General features: G+C 41.3%; 1 protein-coding gene across 5 annotated transcripts in view; it reads left to right on the top strand.

The window, feature by feature from the left end:
* Nucleotides 1-14,618, top strand: part of STN1 (STN1 subunit of CST complex) — a 48,097-nt gene extending 33,479 nt beyond the window's left edge. For all 5 annotated transcript variants that reach the window (XM_071812125.1, XM_071812123.1, XM_065843348.2 and 2 more), the window contains 3 exons: nt 5,683-5,805; nt 6,405-6,477; nt 10,347-14,618. In XM_071812125.1, coding sequence (XP_071668226.1) covers nt 5,683-5,805; nt 6,405-6,477; nt 10,347-10,504 — 354 coding nt within the window. In that variant the 3' untranslated portion in view covers nt 10,505-14,618. The remainder of the gene's footprint in view (nt 1-5,682; nt 5,806-6,404; nt 6,478-10,346) is intronic.
* The last annotated feature ends 2,496 nt before the right edge of the window (nt 14,619-17,114 follow it).

Genomic DNA, 17,114 nt, shown 5'->3' with positions numbered 1-17,114 from the left:
AAACCAGTCACTTGTTGATGTGGTCAAACAATAACGAAAAGTAACTTTATTCTTGGCCTTGTTGAACTGCTTCTGATAGCTACTTCTTGATAGCTGTTTATTTTATTTTTATTAAAGGCGTTTTTGTTGTTTGCTTTAAAGCAAGCATAGATACAAACCATAACAGGAGCTACTCTCATTTTTGACGACAAAGTTTTATACTAGAATATCCAACATGGAACGGGATATTTTTCCGAACTAGCTAAAACAGTATCAAAAGTTCCTAAACACTTTACATTAAAGGAAGTTAAACTTGTTGTGACTAATACTGGTAACTTTCATCTTTGAAGTTTCAGCATTTGTAGAAAGATCAAGATGCAAAGAAATGTAGAAAGATCAAGACTTGCAATGCCGTTTAAAGTAGGAACTTGTGCAGAGCAAACATTAAAAGGGGGGAAAAAAAAAAAAAACAACAAAAAATCAAACCAACAAGAACAATGTAGCATCAGTGTTGTCAGCAGGCATGAGGAGCTATCATAATAATTTATAGTTGCTCCTGACCCTGATGCAAAGGCGTGAGTATATGTCGCAGGAATTTGGGCATGCAGATGCCTATTTAGAAACCGCAGTTCTCCCTATTGCCCTTTGGTATTAATTCCTTGCAAAGAGGCTTATATATTTTTGCGTAAGAACCAACCTGCAGTTGTCAAGTGACCTGAATGCCTAGAGAGGAGCGCCTGGTGCTCTGGAAATGCATTTCATTGTTCCTCTGGTCTGTCTCTTGAAGGTGTCATTTCTCATAATGGGCAAAGGGTCAAGTACCCAGTTTGATCCCCAAAAATAAGTGTAATAGATCTGATTTCTGTCCCTCTTCTTTTCCCTTCTGTAGTCTTCTGGTTTGCATTGCTCTTAAAACAAAAGGATAAAGAATGTTGTTAATGTGGAACAATGGTATTTCATGCCTATTTGGCAAGACAGGAGATAAATGAGTGGACCAAACTAATTAGGCCATGCCACAGTATATACCCTTGTTCACTTCATGCACTTCTGGATGTGAAAGGATGAGTTGCTTGGATGTATAACTCTTTTTTAACCCTGATTCCAGTGTTCTAGAGCACAGTTGCTGTTAAACTCTTTTCTTGCCTCTCCCTTCCTTTCCCTGTGATCCTAGGAGATGTAGTGCACCCACTTCATCTCTTTCCCAACTTTTAAAGTACTTGCAGTGTTCATCATAGTGGGAGGGTATCTGCTCATGGAATATTTTCTGCAGGGAGGCAGTGAGCTGCTGTGGAGTCACTGGCAGTAGAGTGGAGCAGGGAGTGAAGATGGAAGGAGATAGCTTGAGGTAGGCAGTATCTCTCTTTTCCTTTTCATGCTTACTGTACATAAGCCCTGTCCACATCTCATACATGCCCTGCAACACCTGGTCGTAGTCCTAATGGCTCCCCAGCAGCACAGTCATCTGGCTCTCCAGAATAAATTTCCCTCTAGTAGGTGCACATGTCAGGACTCACATTATGTCCTCTGCTCAGACGAAAACTAGGGAGGATTTAATTTTATAGTTTACAGAGGGTGGGTAAGAGAATTGGAAGGCTTGGTGGTTTTAAAAATAATTGAAAAATTAACAAATCTGTTACAATTTTTAAAGCCAGTGGAGCTTTATTTCACATAACCTGAAAACAATTGTTGAGCCTGGAGAGGTGTACTGTAAGAAAGACTACCAGCAAAAAAAAAAAAAAAAAAAAAAACACGAAAACAAGAAAGTAATCTTGTGCTGGACTTAGTCAACTATGTTTGGCAAACAGACAAGCCTTTGCTTCCTTTTTTTAAAGAAAACTACATGTGAACTTGATCCATCTAGTTTCTCAACTCAATTAAATAAGACTTGCAACCAACCAGTCTTGATTAACCATTTTTATGCTCTTCTTCCATGCATAAGCTATAGTGTGTACTATTTTAGTGTTAGGATCCTAGTTTGTGTATGTCACCAGGTTGGACACGTAACCTGGGTTGTGCTTTCCTGGCTCTGCTGTTTGTACTTCTCTTGATTTGAATAGTATCTCAAGGTCGGCAGTGGCACATAGTTAAAGCATGGAGTTTTACAGTGTTATTCATACTTGCTGTATATACCCTGTACGTTGTACTGTAGGTATAACATAGTGCATTATACATTCTTTATGCTATGTGCTTGTCTTCCTTCCTCTGGAGGAAGATTTACTGCTACTTTAAATATCTGTGTTGCAAAGCTTATTATAGGACTTCAGGACTGACATGTCCAGAATTACTATTACTAAAATTGTCACCTGTCTAAGCCAAGGATTAAACATTGCATGGGAAATTGCAAAGGGCAATTCCATGAGTAGAGTCACGTGTGTGGTTATACCAGGAAACTTTAACACCATCAGGGTGTGTTGTGATTCATAATGAGCCAAAGGTTACATACTTTCAGTGCTTTGAACAGACTGACTAATTCCTGTACCACTTCATTCTTTGACCTATTATTGATTGTACAGAGAATTTGTCTTGTTTTAAAGATCTGAGAAAAACTAGCTGCACAGCACCACCACTAAGCTGTGTGAGACCTCCTAAGATGGAATACATTGATTAAAATATCAGCTTAATTCTGGAGACATGGATTCTTCTGTTGGTTTTGCTACAGAGCCCTTGGCGGGTCTTGGGAGGGAGGGTAGTGATGATAAAATTGTTATTTAATAGCTGCTTCGCTCTCACAATTGAGGGGAACGTGTTTTGCGAAAGCGATGAATGATTTTGGATGCTCCTGTGTTTGGATGTGCAACTTCATTTATTTGAAAAGAAACTGATCTGGGAGAAGGGGAGGAACCCTGCTGTCAGCACTTCAGGGAACTCGAAATGGCGCACCCTGAAACTAAGGCATGCCAAAGGGGGCACTGTGCAAAACGAGGTGTGGACATTGTGAGAGGTAAATTCAAAATACGGTTTTAAATGCTGCTGGTGCTTTGGATCAGCAGTTAAATTACTTAATATCTGCACTTCTCAGATGAAAAGCTTTGTAAAAGTGAAGTGATGGCTAATAAGCTGTGACTCAGAAGGAACTATGTTAGCAGCTACAATACATCTTCATAACTGTTGAAGTACCAGCATTTTTCAATCTCTTCCTGAAATAAAAGCAGGGATGTGAAATCAAATAGGATTTCATAGTCCTAGATTTCTTCTCTCTTGTATAGCTCTATGTTCAGTCTCCTGCAGATTTCTGCTCGGTAGACTAAATCACAAGCTCGGGTATATGTTGGCTCTGAGTGGGGGAGATCCAGGTCCAGAGGAAATGAGGGCCTCGTTTGGCTTAAAAGTAAGTGATAGGGTATTGGGAAGTAGTGCTATTGACTTAGGAGTTTGCAGGATGAAATGCTGGAGATATTTTGGGTGCACCAAGTGAACAGATTTAAGTCATTTTGGATTGTGTTCATGAAGAAACTCCTTGGTTATTGCTTTACTTGGAGGGATGGAGAGGGGGAAGCATGTTCTAGAGCACACTAGTATCAAAACCCCTGAAGAAGGCAGGAGCCCTCATTTGCTCTTTGGAAACAGTCCTTCTGCCATGGAGCCCTTTCCCTTGGGCTCTGCAGCACATATGAGAGGGTGCTGATACGTAGCAGCTGTTTACTTGTTTTCTTGCCCCCCAGCCTGTCTCTCTGCCTTCACTCTGTCAGTGCCTTGACTTGCATTCTTAGTGATTCTGTTTCACTATTCATCCAGGCTGAGCTGTGTGTCAGTTCACACAGACTCTGTTTTTAATTATCTCCCTTTTCTGACGGGATCTCAGTGTAAAGCCAAACTGAATAATTTCTGTGCTTCTTTGGGGGTATTTTTATCTTTTTTTCTCCCCAAATGTTTGCTTTCACATTAAAAATTGATCAGAGTCTTGAGGTGGTTGCTTTGCTAGCAGTTTCTTAGATTCTTGAGGATTTATTACTGCCTTTGACTAAGAGGCAAAGTCTCTTTCTTTTATGTATGGCTATGAGAATGTGCTTTTCCATGAGCAAATATTCACTCTTCACTTAACCCTTCCTGCTACATTTTATGTTTGTTTCTTCAGCTCATCAGAAGAGGCACTATGAAGAGAAATATGATAGTGGTATTAATGCTATGACTGGAATGGTGTCCAGACGTATGATCAAGTTTGTAGTTATAAGCAGCGTTATCCAAACTGGCATAGCTGTGGTGGACAGCGGAGCAGACAAATATTCAGGCACTGAAGTCCTTCAGTCTGGAACAGAAGGAGAAAACTGAATTGAGAAGAATACCCATTGTTCCATGTTAATGATCTTGAAGAACTATTAGGCAACTATTTTTGAGTGTTGATTTGAGAGGAAAAAGGTAGATAGCTGTTGTGGGACAGAGAGAGGGAGGGATGTGATGATAGCCTGTTGAAATATTGAGGATTAGCTGGAGAAAGGGGATGGAGAAACTTGTGGTGCATGCTAACCCTAATACCCCTATTGGATCTCTCCACTATTCCCAGTTAGGCACATCAGCTTCCAGGCTCAGAGGCAGTCAGAGTTTCACTTAAGACTTGCAAATAGATTGATAGAATGTTTTGTGAAAAGATAATCTTATATTGCTAATGTGGTGTCTGTTTCACAAATTCATGTGAATTAATTCAGGTACATGGTGGTTGCCTGTTTCACTCCTAAGCTTTCTGTGAGTGCATCTGGTGAGTGAAGTGTAGGATATGTGAAGTCTGATACTTTTGTTCAGGACAAGATGGGAGCATTTATAGTGATAGCTCAAGAAATGGCTTGGCAAATATTGCTTTGGTTGTTCTGGTGTGGTTCTACTTATCACATGTTGGTTTGTGGGAAGTAGATTAGCTCTATCCCCCAGGAAAACCACAGGGAGCACAGTGTGCTCCCAACTGATGAGGAAACAGCAATTGGGGAAATGGAGTAGTCTGTGTAGATAAGTGGGAGGTTGAAGGGCATAGTAGGACAGATGAAGATAGAGAAGTGTAAGTTTGCTCTTATCTATCCATAATTTTTCCTTGCCTTTGTTCCCTTATCTCATATACCAGTCTTAATTTCTTGCATGCTCTTTATCCTTTCATTTCATTAGGCTGTGTAGAAATTCTGGATAGCATGACCAGAATGTGTGTAAAAATTTGGAAACGAAGGGGAGAAGAAACAAATACTGTTCTTGCCAGTGTCCTCCTTTTCCTTGGACACTTTCTCAGTTTCAAGTTAGCAGATGGGAATCCAATCCCCAGCACTTGGATTCCTCCTGAGTGTTACCTTACAAAGCTTTGATCTGCCTGTCTTCCTACCCTTATTATCAGGAAAACTCTGAATATGAGCAAAGCTTGATTAGCTAAACAGCCAAATGCTCTGCTGGCACCACAAGCCTGTTCCAAAAGAAAGTTCTCAGTACATAATCAAATAGCTGCTAAATACAAAGAAGGCAGTTAGGAGATTGTGGTTCCTTAAGAACAGCACGAGCTTATGGTGTGTGGTTTGTTTTTTTGTTTGTTCATATTTTTTTTAAGCTCTGGGATGTTGGTTAGTTCATACATACATACATACATATGGTTTGTGAATTACAAAATAAAGAAAAAAGTGTAACAAAATCACCTTGAGTCCCCTTGCCTTTGAAATCAACTGGAGCTTTTGCTGGTAACTTAGTGGAGCTGAGATTTTTCACCACCTTCTTCATTCCTTTCTTCCCATCCAGGTGAAGTCAAAAAATGACTCCAGTTCCAAAAGGATTCACAGTGTTTTTAAGGAAGCAATAAGGATGCTGCAAGAAAAAGGGGTGGTTTTCCAGAAACCTGGTAGCTCCAAGGACCTATACCATGTAAGGAACTGAGCTGTAGTTGCAACAAGTTCAGGAATATGACTTTCATAGCCAGCAGTAACAGTAGTAACATTTCAGAAATAGTAGAATTGTTTGAGAAAGAGAAGCTGGACATCCAAATTCTGCTTATCTGCAGCTTATTTTGTGGTTGCTTTTATCTTTGTGTCACCCACTGAGTTATTCTCTTTGTAACTCAGCACCAAACTGACACACTTCTGCAGTTCCAAATGCAGTCTGTGTTCGCTGGGTTGCCAAACTGTGAGCTGAGGCAGCTGGGCACACAAGCCTGGGACCTGGGATGCTTCTCTTTATTGGACTAGGTTGAAACTTGGTGTGCTACTGAGTTGGTCGCCCTCTTTTGGGTTGAATTCTGGTATATCATGGTCTTCACCTAATTCAGGTATGCTGCTAATAGTACTAAAAGTAACAACTGAAGATTTAACATACGTTATTAATCTTGGAGGCAGTATATAATGCAGACTGTAACTATGACAGTGTTAGTTTAGAATACATCATGGCTTTGGATTGCTTTTCAACAGCTGTGCCATTTGCTGTGAAATAGACTGCTATAAATTGCCGGTTTCTTCTGTTTTCTCCAGGTGACTGACCATGATAAGGAGCTGCTTAAAGTGACCCTTGATGTGATTAAAGAAGACTGTCGAAAACCCAGGCGTAAGTAGCAGTGTGATCGGAGCTCCTATGAGCTGGTGTTGATTTACTGATGGCAATATCTCCTCCTGCTGCTGGATTACGTACACTTCTTGTCTTTACCCTTGAACTCAGAGCTAAGTTGGTGGTGCAGCTAATCACTATAGCTAAAGCAGGAGTGCAAGGGCAGCTTCCTGTGAGCAGGGAGAAAGAGCAGGTGTGCCCAGCAGGAAGCAAACCTCTCGGATCTGAAACAAGTAGCCATTATTTTAGATTTGTATCTTTTGAGAATACTCAGTTTTTGGGAGGAACCAGGTGTAATGAAGTTAGGTCAGCACCTAGCAGCTGTTGCTTTGCACTTTGAATAAGTAGCAAATCTTGCTAGTTCAGTTTCTACAGGGGAGTTAACACGAGAGTGACCCTGCAGAAAGGTGAAATCCCCACCTACATTAAGTCAACAATAAAATTTACTTAAGTCATTAGGATAGTCTCTGTAGATTTTAAGCTCAGGTAGAGCTCAGGTGGTTGTCCTTTGCAGGTAGGTATTTCAGTCTAATAAAATCCACTTCTTTTCAGCTAATGTACCTCATGTGGCTTCTGAGTTATCCCTGTCCCTCAAGCCTGTTGTGTCATATTGCCATAGTGATAGCTTGTGCTTGACTTAAATGTCTGCTAATTACACAGGTACATTGCTACAGAGTTTCTTTCAATTCATTGGGCAAAATATGTCAGCAGGAATCACTTGCTGCTGGAGTGCAGCTATTTGTAGGATAGAATGCACTCTAGTACAGAATAAATGACTGACTAGAACATAAGGCATATAATCTTAAATTGCTCATATCCTTATACTGTCATAACTACAGTAGTGCTTGTAGGACCTGGTATGTGATGGTTATCCTGAAAAAAGGCTATGTGAAGTGATATTATTTTTGAGTTTCCAACTGGCAGATTGAAACTCATAGATCAGTCACAGAAAAGACTCTGAAGAGTCCTGAGCCCCCAAAGCCATGTTTTCCAAACTGAGCAGTTTAAAAATAGCAACTGCTTTACAAAGCCTCTTGTTCTCCTTGAAGATTTCCACCTACTTAGTTTCCTGTTGTAAAGAGGACAATTTCCAGGTCAGTGTCTCTTTCTCTGCTAGTCTTCAGAAGGACATTTTCAGTATCCTGGTCACTGGTAATAGAAGCTTTTGAGAAGGAAAGCCAGGAAGCTTCTGTCAAAACCAACAGGGAACTGCAGATATTTTATTGTCAGTGAGTGATGCAAGAGCGCAGAGCTCGATGTAGCTGTCGGACCCCCTCTGCTGGTGGGCTCACAATCACTCACCTGCTTGGCCCTGACTGGTGAGCAGGCTCGTAGTCAGAAATAAGACCATGCTAATACTTCAAGAGCTTTAACTGGTTTGTTGCAGGAAATTCCTACCCATTTTCCTTCAAGAATAACATTAATCTTCCATGACAGGAAGACTGACTTGTGATAAATGGAACAATTCTCTCCAATGAGAGCTGCCAGTTTTGAAGGCAATGCCTCACTCCATTGCTTTACTTGTGGCACATTCTCAGGCCCAACACAGTTGCCTGGAACTATTGTACAAATAAAAAAGTCCTGAGAGTGCCTAGTCAGAACTTAGCAAACCCTGATCTGCAATAGGCCTACCTGACAACGCTAGTCCTTGCGTCCAGTTGTGATTCCCAACAGCTTGATCTTAAATGCCCCCTTGTGAGGCCACTGTGGGTCTACCTAGAGGCTTAAGACAGGAAGAAAAGGATGACTGTACATTTTGACTCCAGACTGAAGTGCAAAATGGTAGACTTGGTCCAGATTTGTTTTCTGTTTTTTATTTATTTTGGTTGTTGTTTTGTGGGGGTTTTTTTTGTTTTTTTGTGTTTTTTTTTTCTTTTTTGCGGACTTCTTGTTTGTTTTTTGTTTTGACAAATTTGCTCTGGTTTTAGGCTTAGATGAGGCTAATAGTAGAGAGGAAAAGAACCCAAACCTCCTTGAAGTTAGTTTTAGTATGTCAAAATGGACCCTGTGTGAGATCTCCACAGTGGGCAAATGGCACTTGTTTTGTGACTGTCCTCTCTGATACCTGGTAGTCAAGCAAGGCAGTTAATCCCAGCTTGGTTTACCTCAGCTGGTGAACAAAAGCTAGAACCCAGTATTCTTTCAAAGCTGTGCTGTAGACTAGGAGTGTTTCTGGGTTACTTAATGATTATATACACCTGTAGCTACCCCAAAATGCCATTTTCTACTAGCATCTAGGAGGAAAATATGTACTGTACTGTTGGGTAACACCTGAGTCACCAGTCTAATTCATTGAGATTTAAGTTATGTTACCATAGATCAGGGATGGGCAGTTTGAACTTCTTATGACAAACCTGTGACTAATGCAAAATGCAGCTACCCACTTTGTTTGCAACAGTCACTATGGCCAGGTGGAGAAGGCATTGTTCTGTTCTCTGCACTTACCTGGGGTGGTGGATGCATTTTTGGCTGCCAGTAACAAAGGTCTTTCATCATGCTGGATCACTGACTCAAAAGAAATATCTTTGCCTGAATCACAGGCTAATAGGATTTAGGCTCCACTGTTTATTTGCCAGTACTCAGCACTGCCTCCTATCTACCAGTGACCTTTCTCAGCAGCTTCTCAGACAGTTCTGGGGCTCAGCCGATTCTAGAGTAGAGACTGGCATGAAGAAAGGCAGCAATAACGAAAATACAGGGACCTCCCTGACCCATGGTGGTTTCTCAGTGCCCTTATCAAATTTACATCATGTGAGCTGAGGATGATGAGGGTCATTTGTGCTGATGTCTCATTTAGGCTAGTTTTCCACTGTTAGCCATGGAGGACGAATGAATCTGTTGTGGAATTCAATACTTGGGGAGACTGGGAGCCTGCAGCACTGATGATTAGTGGGTTTGCAGGGTCTATTGGAGAAAATGTTGACTGAGGCAGCTGAGCTTCAAATGATGGCTCCACCAGGCACACAGTAGCTGTATGCAACACTGCAGCCATTAAGGACCTTTGTCTCTGAGTTGCCCTCTAGGATTCTGTTCTCTTATACCCATTCATGGTTCATTCCTCTTAAAAGGAGATAAAATTTGATACTGAAATTCTGTGACTTTCCACTCTCATAACTGACCGAGTAGTCTGAAGGACTAGGAAAAATTTCTACATGGAAAGGGTTGTGAAGCAGTGGAACAGGCTGCCTGGGGAACTGGCCGAGTCACCAACCGTGAAGGTGTTTAAAAGAAATATAGATGAGGTTCTTAGGGACATGATTTAGTGCCAGAGTTAGGTTATGGTTGGACTCGATGATCTTGAGGGTCTCTTCCAGCCAAAATGATTCTGTGATTGTAGGTGCAGGAACGAGATTGCATTGCTAGGTGAATTTAAGTTGCACTGGAGCAGTTTTTCCACAAGATGCCAGCATTGGGCAGGCAGTTACAGGTCCTGGTCACAGACCTCCTTTCTGTTATGCCCGTTTTTGAAGTTGAGTGTGAGCCAAAGGATTTTAATTTGTTTTTTTCTGCAGTTGTGGCAACTGGATGGCTTGCATAGGTGTACAGTTGAGGTACTCTTATTAACCTCATCATCAGGTTGTACTGAATGAGCCCTATATATCAGAGTTTGCAAGACTGATTATCTTTTACCATCTTTACTCATTACAGCCCTGACACTTACCAGAAAAGTCAGTTGATAACTGGGGAACTGTAGGCACAGACTGGATCTCTCCATTCTGAATACATGGATCTCTGCTTTACTACCTAAGACATTCTTCCTCTGTGACAGCTATATTTTCATGACTAATTTGGATTATAATAGTTAAAAAGAGACAGTGAGGCTGAAGTCTTTCCTCTACACCTGACTGCATTTTCCTCTTTTTCTGCAGATGCTGAAAAAGGCTGCCATTTCCTTCATGTCCTGAGTTGTGTTCAGCAGAGCTACAACCCCTCTCTGGCTGAAGTGGTGATGCACCGTGTCTTGGAACTTCTGGAGAGTAACAGTGATGTCGTCAGCACTATGGAAGGATATTATGTGGCATTTTAAAGAGAGAAGATAAGATACAATCATTCTGGTCTTTTCAGGATAAAGGAGAGAAGGAAAGGTTGAGTGATCCTGAAAAGCTGCTATTAGCTGGTCTGATCTATATGAGGAAGAAAAAAGTACATTCTGATTCTCCAAATGCTATTTTTGTCCAGCTCCAGAGAAGCTGTCCAAGTACTTGTTTTAATATTCATGCTGACTTCTTCACTATTCCTAGCGAAAATTGTATCAAACTGATTCTGGACATCCTAATGTGGCAGGGGTGCTGGAAAAGAAGCTGGGCTGTTTCTCCGCAGTAAGACGTGACATGGCCTTCCTCACATGTACGTCCAGTGAGCCCTAAAGAAAAGTCGCTGCTAAAGAGAGCTGTTTAGAGCAGTGATCATGTCAGTACTTGATTTTCTGGCTTAAAGACTGATCTTGTGGTCTTTCCATATGGTAGTAGCTGTGTATCTTTCTTTTTATGTGTACTTTATAATAGTTAGAGAAAGGACATGCAGGATAATAACTAGAGAAAAGGCCATTGTATTCCCAGAAGTGCCCAGCCTTCCCTCTACTAAAGCAGTCTTCACCTTTCTCGGAAAACTAGTATTCAGAAATGGGGTCCTGCATTCCGTCCATCCTGCTACCTTGCCCACTGCTTGTCAAGCATGTCTGGGTTCCCCTGGCTAATGTGTGTGCTACTGATGTGTATTGTGGATTCTGTTCAGACAAGGATTCTCGAATCAGCCTTTATTTTTAAATTGCTTTCTACATCACAAATGGTAAACCATAAATCAAATGCTTTGCAAAAGAAAATACAAAAGCCAGGAAGACCCACTGTAATCTCCATGCTCCTTGTTGCCTTTTGTCTTCTATCCCTTGTCACCTTTGGGGAAAAATACTATCCATATCTGTGCTTGAAGAGGAACACAAGACATTGGAGAAATAACATTGGCCTAAAGAAGGTTACCATGCAAGATGTTTAATCTGGAATAATCAGAACTCTGTTATAAGCCACAGTTCAAAGACTGGAACTGTTCATTATTTATCCTCAGAGAGGGCTTGCTGCTGCAGGGGCTTGTCTGTTTAATTTATTTGTTTAATTAGTGGTGTGAAGGCGAGACCTTTAACTTGAAAAGAGTAGAAAGGATTCAATGTAGCCTTCCTCTTTCCTCTGCACCTTCCCTGTAGCAGCTGAAACAGCAGACTCCCAGGAGGCATATGTAATCGTAAAGCCCTATAAGGATTGACATAGCAGGGAAAAATAAACCATATGCATGAGGAAAGCCAGTGAGTAGCCCCATGTGTGCCAGGTCTCTGGTTTATTGTTGTATTATATGCCTCATTCCAAGGCCTGGCTGCAGTGAGATATAGGCTAAGAGAAGGCCATGACAAAATATTTGGCATTTGCATTCAGAGTCCTGTGGAAAACTCTGACCTTAAAGAGATGGTGCATTTATCCATAGTGGAAAACTATGTATGAATCATTTTTTTGCTATAAATTCTGTACTTGCTGCAGGGCTCAACAGTTAGTTTCCCTGCAGGCTGCCCTACTCCTGGTGTTGCTGCTCTGCTTTGAGTTGGGTACCTTCTAGTCAGGTTTTAATATGGGCCTGAACAGGTGCTGAAAGGATGTACCTGTGCAGAAGGAAATAGAAAAGAATTAAAAAAGAATTGCAGAAGTCTTCCACCCGCTTCCCTCCCTGAATGTCTCTGGAAAGCAGGGAAAGAAGTCCAGATTCTGAATGAAGTGGCAGTGAGGGGGATCACAACTTTAATTTATGCCTACAAAAAGGTCTGGTTGGCCACAGGGGTGATTTGCTTCTCAGATTCCTGCTCTGATTACAGATCAGTTTGAAGTGATGCTTAAAGACAAAGGCTGTCTGTGAGAAAAGTAGTTTGGAATATTGATTCCTAAATGCAGCCTCACTTCAGGAGTTAACCATATGTTACTGCTTGATTATGGGCAGGTCGCCTACTTGGCATGTATTTGAAGATATTTTAAAGGAAAGTATGTGGTGTCTTGGACCATATGGAAGAGCATGGCAACTAATTTAAAAGAACACTGCTAGCTCAGTGAGGCAGGTGATCTTCTCTCTTAGGTTAGAAGAGAGGCAGATTCTAGTTCTCCTGAGGATGTCAGCCAAATGTGTGGGCTGGATGAGTTTTGGGAGAGAGCTGTAGCAGCTGAGTCTTGGAGGAAAATATAGTCTGGAGATTGTATTGTTCTTTAGGGCCTCTTTAAGTTAATACCAAAATAGGATTATATCTTTGTCCTTTGCAGCTTGGATAGTCATACACACAGCATCTAATGTTTCCTGTTGCCTTCAACTTTGATGCTGCCTCACCAGTGTTTTAGATGCATTTCTGTGTGTAGAATCTGCCTAACACCCCTAGCCACCTATTTTCTATGCATTGGATGTTGATGCAAACACGAAGTGTCTTCCCTCTCTGTTCTGCCCCTGTTGCAGTTTAAAAGCACTGATCAATTGTGAAGTGTCAGAGATGAGGTGAGCAGAATTAATCTCAGGAAAGATGGATAAGTGACTCTGGAAAGAATGCGTCATTGGAAGTGTTTCAGCCCATCCTTGCTGGTGATGCTGGACTCCTGTGATTGAGGGTGCATCCTATTGAAGATTGTTCCCTAGTAACAGGAAAAAGGGATTTTTCTCATTTGAATTAACTCAGGAAAATATGAATGAGCACAACGGACCCTGCAGTTTTTACAAGTGTGAAAGGTTAAAGTAAAATTAGTGGAGGAGCCTACATTTAAGTTACGCAGATTCTAATTCTGAAAAACTGTATGGACTAGTTGTACCTTAAGCTTGCGTGCTTTATTTTTTCCACAGTAGCCACTAAACACAGGCTAATACTTAGTCTAATGCATTCCCTCTCCTGTACCTACAGGGAATACCATACACATATGCCTCTGCAAATGTACCCCAGCCAGCCGTGGGAGCACAGAGCTCACTGTGGGTTGATTTACCCATTTACTCAGTATCTCTACAGTATGTTTCTGTGACAGCAGTCTAGACATATGCATAGTAGTATAAGTCACCTTTATGTAAGTCCAACTACACACACTAGGGCTTTTACTGCTAATAAACTGTCTCTCTGTTTAAAGATCATATCCTTAACCAAGAGAGTCATATCATGCACACTTGTTAAAATTCTTGGACTTAGACCACACCTACACAATATTGTGCAGAACATTCAGTGAAAATGTGCTTTCTTGTTTTGTTTAATTTGAAAACTCGTTAGGCAATACAATTACTACTGGTTTGTTAAAGGACTTTGAAGGTGGCACTTAAATGTAAAACCGACAAGTGAGAATTCATGTTGTACGACTGGTTCATGGTCAGTTCCAGTTTCCATAGAAACAGTTATGGCAGTAAAGGCAGGTAAGTAAAATGGAGCTTTTAAAAGCAGTCAGCATTTTTGTGTTACCTTAAAAAGGTATGTTTCCATAGAAGTGCAGCGCCTGAGAACAAAAATTACCAGCGAATCTTAATTTTCTATTCTAGCAAAATGTAAGGTGATTGCTTTTCTGGCGAGGAAATGAAGGAACAACTGTACCTTCAGCCCCTGCCATCTGCTTAGGTGAGAGAAGAGATGAGGTTGCTTCATGCCTCAGTTTCCCTCTTTTGTAAATTAGGAATAATATAGCTCCCTGTGAAGGGCATAAGCAATTTTCCTTTATGTTAGTCATTAAAAGCTCTTGAGATCTATTGGTGGGAGCTGTTAGAGAAGAACTCTGTGAAAGTGAATGAATTGATAGGCACTGGAGTGGGACTTAGTTCTAGTCCAAGCCCCTTTTTGCTAATAGCTTTATCTTTCTCCACCTCTCTTTCCATGCATATTGCTTTGCACACCTTGTCTTTTCACTCTCTGGGTTCTATGAGGTAATGATGGTCTCCCTGGTTTTATTTGTACCAAATATTTTTCCTGGAATCATGTTTCCTCTTATGACTTCTTAAATGACCTCTTAGAAATCCAGATAAATGAGTTCTGAGTGTTCTTGTTCTCAAATCTTTGGTTTGTAAATTTGTACCCATGAGGGTATGTGTTTTACACAAGCTACCTGGTAAGTGAAGCTCTCCTTGCAAAGTAATAAATGAAAAATTAAAAGACTGGCTACTTGACTGAAAGCTGTTATTTTTTTGGCTCTCTCCATACTTGTGTATTCCAGTGATGAACACCATAAATAGAAGTAGTTGCTAATTCATTATTCAGAATGAGAATTTATCAACAAGCAGACAGTGAGGCATGGAGCCACATGGAGAATTATGAGACAAAGTACTGAAAATCTGCTTGTCAAAGAAATGCAGCTTGGTTTACTTTTAGGGTAAGCAAATCCTGTGGGGAAAAGATGTGCCTAGCAAAGGTTTCTATCTTTATACTTACCTCTAAGTGGGAAAGGAGCAAGTTCAGATCCCACAGGCAACCTGAATTTTGAAACTTCCTGTCAGTGCAGTGCTACATTTTTATTGCAGTCTTTCAGCGTAGTCTCCAGACCTCCTGCCCCAACCCTACACGCTTGCGAGCAAACAAAAGTTCAGCCGCAGAGATACAAAACAGTTATAATAATTGGTTACCACTCTCCAGGAGCTCCAGCATTACAGAAACATTTTTGTGGATGTTTGTTGGCAGTGGGGAAATGCTGAGCCAGGGATCTTGGGTTTCATTCCCAGCAATATGCCCTGTCAGGCACAGAGGCTTTCCCCCTGATTTCTTTCATCTACCTCTGTTCTACACCCTCTTTGTCATTTCTCAGGCCCTTCATTTCATTCACTGTCTCATGGTTCATCTCTGCACCACAGATCGTGGTCAAACCTTCTTCCTCTGCTTGGTTCCCTTTTTCTTTCGTAACTACAAATATCCTTGTTGTCATCTGGCAATTGAAAGCTTCAGTAGAATCCCCTTGCGTGACTGAGCCGGCACTGTTCACAGCCTGTTTGGATCCCAGGCAGATATAATCCAGTTCACTCTTGAGCTGTCTTCCCCACGCAGTTTGCAGCGGGAAAGAGCTGCCATTTCAGGAAGACGCCACTTTTTCCACTCCACCCTCCCAAAGACCCAGGAGCACCCTCAAAGTTTCTAGCGGTGTTTGGTGGTGGTTGTGTTTTTTGGTTTTTTTTGGTTTTTGTTTTTTTTTTTTTTTTTTACAGGTATCGAAGTACAAAAGAAATATAATTAAAAAATATGACACTTGTCTCTTGCCCAAACCTGAGCAAGCACGAGTCACACCCCAACAGAAGCTATCTGCCTCTCCCTGCCACTTGCAGGTCCTTGCAGATTTCGTTGCAGATGTGGTCTGTAAAATTCATGTGGACTTTCAATTTGTGCGTCTGCTAGTTAGTGTGTCTCCTTGTAGCCTTTTTTTTTTTTCCTCAGAAAGTGTAATCATACTCTGATGTGATTTTACTGTGTGTCTGAGTGCTTGCCAATTCTGTCCCGCCACCCCAGGTGACTTGGTAATCTGTGGGCTAGTTAAGAGGGGTGAAAGATGCTGAGCTGTTATGGTCTTGCACATTTTTAGAAAATGGATGCACTGATAGAAGAGGGAAGCCCAAATTAGTGCCTCCATTGAAGGGAAGGAAGAATCTCCATCATACAACATCAGAAAAACCACACAAGTCTGTCCCAAGGAACCTGGTTTTGTAACGTCAGTAACCTCAGCTGCCACAAGGAGTGCTTGTTCTGAAATGCTCTTGTAAGAAGCAACTGGACTGTTCTTCCTGAAGTTTGCTCCTAAAGATCATGCCAAGGCAGACATTTGTGATAGAAACTGCCAATCAAACCGTTAAAATCAGGGTACAAAGTTAAGTAACTGATTGTTAAGAATGTCACCAGCCCATTCCTACTAAGATCTTTTCAGTGTGCAATGGAGGCTATATTAATCTAGTCACAGTGATTTACAAGATGAAACCAGCCCAGCTTAACAAGATTGCCTGTGCATAGCATAACCAGGAATTTACTTGTGAAAGAAATAACCTAAAGGAACAATTTTCAGCATGTGTTGAACCACAGAACAGTATGGTGCCAATTAACCTGGCACAACATGTCCTACAGCTCTTGTTTTAGCTTGCTTTTTGTTATTGATTGGAAGAATGGAAGTTCCTTCCCTACCAACCAGAACTGGAGCTCTCTGCCACCTTGGCCTGCAATGAACAAGTTGAGAATCTACAAGCATGTAAAGGCCAAATCATCTGCTTGTCTTGCTTGAAAAACCAGAGGAGCAGCTGCAGCAAATCCACTGCTTCCATTAGAAGATTTAGGCTGAGATGTCTAGTTCCTTCTTCTTCTTTTTAATTTCCCCAAGGTAAAAGTAGACAGGGAAGTCATCCCACCTCTGCTGTGAACAAGGTAAGACAAATTGCAGATACATGTCACTGCATAACAGCCAATGGGGCTAAAAGAAGCACATGCCAAGTCTCTTACTGACCTGGAAAGTTAATGGTTTTCCAAGTCTAAGGAGTGGAGATCTCATCCAAATATTGCAGTGATATTTGGAAATAGGAGGGAGGAGTCGGTTCCCTCAAATGTTTTCCCCAACAATAGAGTCATGCAAGCCCTGCAGGCCTACCTCATTCTAACACATGCTTTTCTTGGCCAGGTACGACAGTGGTAG

This window comes from Patagioenas fasciata, chromosome 8 (genome assembly GCF_037038585.1).
Source record: "Patagioenas fasciata isolate bPatFas1 chromosome 8, bPatFas1.hap1, whole genome shotgun sequence".
Classification (NCBI taxonomy): domain Eukaryota; kingdom Metazoa; phylum Chordata; class Aves; order Columbiformes; family Columbidae; genus Patagioenas; species Patagioenas fasciata.
Note: the sequence above shows the minus strand (reverse complement) of the source record. Positions and strands in the feature narration are given on the sequence as shown.